General features: G+C 39.5%; 1 protein-coding gene across 1 annotated transcript in view; it reads right to left on the bottom strand.

The window, feature by feature from the left end:
* Window positions 1-7320, bottom strand: part of PAXIP1 (PAX interacting (with transcription-activation domain) protein 1) — a gene marked incomplete at its 5' end in the record, with an annotated part of 27769 nt that overhangs the window by 11762 nt on the left and 8687 nt on the right. Inside the window, 3 exons of the mRNA XM_008945713.1 lie at window positions 534-628; window positions 1425-2154; window positions 4386-5030. Of these exons, the coding sequence (XP_008943961.1) occupies window positions 534-628; window positions 1425-2154; window positions 4386-5030 (1470 nt within the window). The remainder of the gene's footprint in view (window positions 1-533; window positions 629-1424; window positions 2155-4385; window positions 5031-7320) is intronic.

Raw genomic sequence — 7320 nt, 5'->3', positions numbered from 1 at the left:
GTAGGGAAAATTCAACTACAAAATCCATCAGAAGTTTCTGAAGAACATCAAAGTCCTCTCATTTAGGAAAGGATACAATCAGACTTTTCTGAAAAATAGAAGTTGGCAAAAAATAGAAACACTCTATTCCTCCATCTTATTCACTCAGGTGGATACCTCACAGGCTACTAAATGCCAAAATCATACGCAAAAAAAGTCTTTTCATACAATGAAGTTAAAGATAGATTATGCTATTTTACATTTGCTGCACCACAGCTACCTGACTAAAAGCATAGTCAGGCTATAGTTATGGCTATAACTTATTTAGTTAATGTCCTCACTAAAGACCCAATTCATCCAGGCTGCACATCTACAGCATTTTTATTACTTTCTCTGCTCAGCTGCAGCCGAATAACGGGCTTTAGGTTCCAAGACAAACATTACACAAAATGATGCCTAAAGAAAAGTGAACAGTGCTGAAATACTTCTGTGATTTAGAATTTAGTTACTATGACATTATGTCATCAGTTTTTTAAAATACAGCAGAATCTTACCCGTTTCCAGGTCGCTAAGAGCTGTTTGTCAGACATCTGCTCTGGGTAATCAGCAATTGCAAAGACACAGCCCAGTAGGAAATAATCTTCTGGAACTGGAATAGTTTGGCACATAAAAGAACAAAAAATTAAATACAAGTCTGAAGAGTTCATCTCAGAACATAATTGCTAGCTTAATCTTTTCTATTATCAGGTTATAAGATTCCTTCAATTTTGAAGTAGATCTTTCTTGGAAAAAGTAGGATCCAAAATTTCAAAGCTGACAGCCACATCTAAATGCACAGTTCAGCCCAGGGTTTGGTTTTGTTCTGAGTGGTTTTTTTTTTCCTGGAGGAAGGGGAGGCTAAGGGGCAGAAAGAAGGGGCACCAAAAGCAAAACTGACTCGTTGATACAGATAGTGTATCAAATGAATAGACAAAATAACCAAAATGTTTTCAGTTCTACAAGCATAGGCAGAACTCAAAGCAACGTACGACAACTTTCTATCTAATCCTCATTGATTTACTAGTATTTCCAAAATCTGCCTTTCCAGTTGTTACACTGTTCTGAAGTTTCCCAGTTCCCCTTTTCCAAAGGGAAAAAAAATTACAGTATGCACAGACTAACATTGTTCTCATAGTAGAAATTATATGCTAGTGCCATAAAGTACATATTTGAAGTCAGAATGTTCTCAATGCTCATGCTTTTCAGATTTCTGGATCATCCTTAAGTTATAATTTAAATCTGTTTGTCTGAAAATCAGTAAAACAGTTCCTGAACTCTGAATGGTGCTTCTAAGTCTCACAATCCCATACTGTGTAAACAGAGCATTATTTTTTGATATTGTAACCCACACTACTTCATATCATTAGCCACTTTTTTCCTAGGATCAGTAAGCAATAATTACTAACTATCTGCTGCTGGATCGTGTCCAAAAAGCGGCTGCTGTTGCAGTTGTTGCTGTTGCTGCTGGTGGTGTTGTGGCTGCTGGGCTGCAACTTGATGCTGTAGTGCTTGAGATGTCTGAGTTAAGTGTTGTGTTGCCTGATTCTGCATTTGCTGTTGCTGATGCTGTTGGTGTAATCGCTGTAAGTGCTGCTGCTGGAACTGCTGCTGCTGCATCTGCTGTTGATGATGCTGTAGCTGTTGCTGCTGCAGATTCTGTTGCTGTAGCTGCTGCAACTGTTGTTGCTGTAGCTGCTGCTGCTGCAGCTGATGAAGCTGCTGTTGCAAAGCATGCTGCTGTTGGAACTGGAGCTGCTGCTGAGGACGGTGTAGCTGCTGCTGAGCATGTAACTGCTGCTGTGGAAACTGAAGCTGCTGTTGTGCAAACTGGTGCTGCTGATGAACTTGCTGTTGCTGCTGTGAAAACTGATGAGGCTGTTGTTGGAAAGACTGCTGGGAAATCTGTGGTGGTTGTTGCTGCTGCTGCTGCTGTTGTAGCTGCATAAGTTGTTGAGGCTGAAGGTGTAGAAGAGGATGGTGCTGCTGCTGCTGCTGTGCTTGATGGGACTGCTGTAATAAATGTGTCTCTGGTGTTAGTTTCACTTGACTAAACAGCACCGCGTTTGGATGTCCCTGCTGGCTATGATTTACTTGTTGTTCTAAACTTTTTGTAGGTGCTGAAAGTGATTGTAATATCTAGAAAACAAAGATGATTTTTGTGATCTTTTTGTTGTCATTCAGTTTTTAAAATATTTAAAGAACTACTGGGAAAATATAATACAAGAACCTTATACTTAAATATATTGTGGGCTAAACAAAAATCTTTTAACTGTTAACAGAAAAAGACAGGACTTACAGATAGAGAAGTGTGGAGCTACATGTGGCTCCTACTATAAGACAATGCACATTTTAGCATAATTATGGCTATTAAGACTGTTAAGACTGTTTTAATAATTACACTGATCAACTCAATCAATTATAATACTCATTTTACAATCCTGTTAGCCCATTAAGGTTTATACAGTGCTGAAGTAATCTGGAGTTTAATTTCATTTTTAGATGTATAGCTCACTGTAAAAGGAAATATTTCACACTAAGCAGACACAAGTTATCAAGTGGGTTTTTAAAGCATCAGAAAATGAAAAATTTAAGAAAATTCCTCCTAGTTTAGAATGACTTCTACAGACTTACTAAAATATTTTAGTATGAACTACCTATTAGCGTTCCCTATTGCTCCTTCTGTTCTTTAGGCTTGCCATTCATAAAGTCTTTTAAACATGAAATCAGCTTTGGTGAATCCTGCAGAGCTCGTTTCCTCCACTCACACAATTTCATCACATAGAGTGTAAGCTTCAGTGATGTGTGTGTGAGAGAAAGAGGAATCAAAGCACATCACTAAAACACAAAGCCTATTACAGTCCCAAAGTCAAGATTACAGAAGCTTCAGGACACATATTTCAAAATAATGCATGAAAACTTTCAAAGTATCCTAGGTCTATATTATATCTTATTATTACAGATCTTGCCATTCAGCAGAAATCTGAGGTTCAAGTTAAACACCAACTTTTTAAGAGTATGCACCAAGAAGGGAATCCACCCAAGACTGGCACCAAAGCAGGATACAAAATACAATGTAAGAGCACTAGAGGGAAGTTATAAGGAAAGAGGTAGAATTGGTATTCCTCCATGCAGGAAACAGATTCACAATTCTAAGATGCAAAGCTTTGCTCTGGAGCTACCTAGCAACCTGATGTGGTTCTTCAGAACAGCCCTGGCACACCACAGCCAAGTCTGTAGTCTAAGGAGACTTTTGGAGAACAAAGTCTAGCCAAAGCACAACATCACCTGCCCTATACCTAATCCTGCTCATGGAAAAATACTTCCACGGGGACACCACGGAAGAGTATTTGATAGTACAGTGACTGGGCTGTAGCAGATGTGGTGTTCAGACATGAAAGCATCAGGCAACTTACCAGCACTGGCCACTGACCAGCACGCTGGCGATTCTGCTCAGTCATTACCCGGAAGTCTCAGTCCTTAAACAATTCAAGGCACTGAGAAGAGGAATCTAAGACCCGGTTTTAAAACAGAGCTTGTATTTCCATTTCACATGCAGAAATCTACCCAACAAAGAGCCACCATTTCTCAGTGCCTCCACCTTTTGTCTTCAAGTACTAGCTGTAAGCTTCTATATTATTCAAGCACCTTTGAAAGTTTTACCATCAGATGAGTATCCAAATAAATGCCCCACTGCAATTAAGTAAAAGTATGTCTAAAAAAAAGCAGCTACTTTTCTCATGTTCCCTTCCCATGAACATCCAAGAATTTCAGTGCTGCAAGTTATTTCAGTGCATGCTCACTCTCTTTTTATCTTCTTCTGAAAATAAATCAATTCAAAAGCTGTAATTATTTCAACTATATGGTGGCTTAAGAACGTTTAAGTTAGGACTTCTGCATCATTTTCCTGACTATACTATATAACTACTTAATGATGCCCAGCAGAGCACAATACAGAACGGAACCTACTGTGAGAACAATCAATTTCACAGTTTTATGTCTTGATAGCACAAACAACTCCTTGTGCTGAATAAAAAGCCTGAAGGGTATGAAATCAGGTTTCCTGAACTAGCCAAATAATTCTAAATTAACGAATGACATTTTTGCTCTTACCAGGAAATCAATACTGAACCTCTAAACCACGGCTTTACTCTTCCAAACCATTTTTCCAAATGCACTTCTGTGAACCCGCTGGGAATTAAGTTACTTATTAAGGGGAGGTTACTAATTTGGCCACAACTTCTAAGCAATATGGGGAACTTTTACTCCTTTGTACATTTACAGAAAGATAAAAGGAAATTAAAATTTTGAATACAATAGGTTCCTAAGAATAAATCCCATATCTTAGAAATGAAAAATCCAACACTTACATGTGCTACATTTGATGGTCTATTAATTTGCTGAATATCAGCACTATTAGTAATATTCCTTAGTGTCCGCACAGCTGGACTCCACGTGGCCATCATTTCCTGTCGCTCGGAACTTTGGGCACCTTGGACTGAAGCCATCAGATTGCCCCTCATATCCGGAGGCAAAATATTACCTGGCACTGGTGGGACATTGGCACATAAATTAATTAACCCAGAGTCTTTCCCTTGAGGCAACCTACGCTTCGCTGTAGATGTCTGTGGGACCTCAGCTGGTGTCCAATTCAGATTCCTTTCCTGTTTTTCTGGAGAGGAATCTGAAGAATCATCAAACATCAGTTCCCCTTTCACCTTATCAGCAGTAGTAGATTTTGGTGAAAACACTTGATCACCCAAAGGTGACCCTTCTCGAGAAGATGCTGGGCTTGATAATTTTTCATCAGTGCTAGCTTCATTTTGAGAATCTTGCTCTTCATTTTCTGCTTCTTCCTCCTCTTCCTCCTCCTCCTCTTCTTCCTCCTCGTATATAATTAAACGAGGATGATAAGGAGTCTCATCTTTTTTAGTCTTATCAGCTACACAATCTTGTACCCAGTCTGGTGTCACGATTTTAATACTGTCCCGTTTACAAGCACATTCATACTTTTCCTGATGGGAAAAACAAACAAAAAATTTATTTAAAGACAAAAAAAAGACCAAGTAACTTTTCTGAAGCCAGGGCTAAAGCATGGAGAGGCAGATCACAGGAAGCTGTCCAGTAACAGAAAGTGACCTCTCTCTCTGTGAACCAACAGCACACACTACACTACTGTGTGTAACAAGTTCCAAGAAATTAAAACAAAAGCCTCCACATCTACAATATAAAGGACTCGGAAGGCACAACTGCAGAACATTGAGTTTTCACTTGCAAAAACACCACTACCCAAACTCTTCCTAAACCAAATCACCAAAGGATTCAAGAATCATGAAATGTGTTTCTGAAAAAGCCTTCAGATCTCCAGCAGCTGGGAACATCACAGTCAATACTAAGATGCAGCCGACAGAAGATCTGAAACTAATTTCAGGATCTAATATTTAAAAGTGAAAGAACTGGGATTTGCTTTGTGTGTCAAACAGTATAAATTAACAACCAGCACATTTGGAGAAAATTAATTTAATGATTCTCTAGAGTTATTTCCTACAATGCAACTGTCACTCATACGCAATAAAGAGACTACAGACAAAACCAAGTTTATTTGTGGTTATGAGTTTTCATCCTTTTTTGTAGTGAGAATTATTAAGAATCTTGTTTTATCATCTTGTGTCTAGTCAAAGTAATCATTTAGGCTTTCACTAGAGTCAAAACTGTTCTCATTGCAAAGCGCTGGATATTCCCTTGTAGTAACATGTCAGAGCAGCAGGATTAGAAGCATTTTAAGTAACCATCCTATAAAATTGTTCCCATTCAATGATTACATAAATTAAACAAGCTGTTTATTTTATCCTACTGATACGAAATGCTAATGTGCTATGTTTTTTTCAGCTTCTTGACTGGCAAGCTCAAGACAACTTCCTTTGCTTTAAACAGGTTATGATTTAAGGTAACACTTCTTAAATGTATATCATTGCCTCTTAATAACACCACTTTGGGTAGCACAGTTCTGTACTCTGTTGTGATGGAGGAGACAACTAAGGTTGTATTCAGTACACCCTTCTAAATCTTCCACAAAGAAATATCATGCACTTTAAAAACAAACAAAAAAAACCAAGATCCCCCAAAAAGCCTACAAAGGTTCTGATAGTTTTAAATGAAACAGGGAAGAAAACACAAGAACTTCCCCTGCCCACACTTTCTCTGCTCCCAGTGCCCACTCATGTTGTCTTCTAAAGTACTTTTCTATGCATTGCATACATAAGTTTATTGTTATCCTATCAGCTGAAGTTTTTTCTCTTGGTATTAAGATAGTTTACAATAATTCCAAAATATGAAAGTGGTCATTGGCAGGACAATAATACAGTCCATTTGTATAAAATAACATTAGAAACTGGACAAAGTTTTACGAAGTCAAGTAAAGAGTTAAAGTATAGAATCTGATCAAATAACTAACCTGGCTGACCCCTCCCACTGATCTGAAATTTTAAAAACAGTGATGGAAATGTACTCATGTTATTAAAGGAAAAAAAGAAAACCACCGCATCCAAGCAATCATTTTTAAGTCAGCTTCAACTGTTCCAACATAGGGGTGGGAAGTCAAATGATGATAGTAAATTAGGAGGAGCTGTGGACCCCCTTGGTTAGACAACCACGCCCTGGGGTGCATCAAGCACAGCATAGCCAGTCAAGGGAAGTGACTGCCCCACTCCACACTGCACTGGTGTGACCTCACCTCGAGCACTGTGTGCAGTTTTGGGTGCCCCAATTTATATAAGGAGGACATTAGAGTGTGTCCAGAGGACGGACAAGATGGTGCAAGGTCCCAAGAGCAAGACTTAGACTTACAAGGAGCGGATGAGGTCACTTTGTTCAGCTTGGAGAGAAGGCCGAGGGGGGACCTCAACCCCTCATGGCAGTGCACAACCTCCTCCAGGGGGGCAGAGGAGGAGGTGCTGCTCTCCTCTCTGGTGACCAGTGATAGAACACGAGGAAATGGAATGAGGCTGCATCAGGGGAAGTTCAGACTGGACATTTTAGGAAAAGGTTCTCCACTGACAGGGTGGTCAGTCACTGCAACAGGCTCCCCAGGGGAGTGAGTGGTCATGGCACCAAGCCTGCCAGAGTTCAAGGACTGTATAGATGACACTCTTACCATACGGTTTAGTTTAATGCTTTAGGTTTCCTTTGTGGAGCAGGGAGTTGGACTCAATAAAACTTCTGGGCCCCTTCCAACTCGAGATATTCTACAATATCTGCAATGATGGGAGTGATGTGAAGTATGAGAATCCCTGATCAGAATGGGCA

Source organism: Merops nubicus, unplaced genomic scaffold (assembly GCF_000691845.1).
Source record: "Merops nubicus isolate BGI_N331 unplaced genomic scaffold, ASM69184v1 scaffold13220, whole genome shotgun sequence".
Lineage (NCBI taxonomy): Eukaryota > Metazoa > Chordata > Aves > Coraciiformes > Meropidae > Merops > Merops nubicus.
This window is presented reverse-complemented; position numbering and strand designations above follow the sequence as displayed.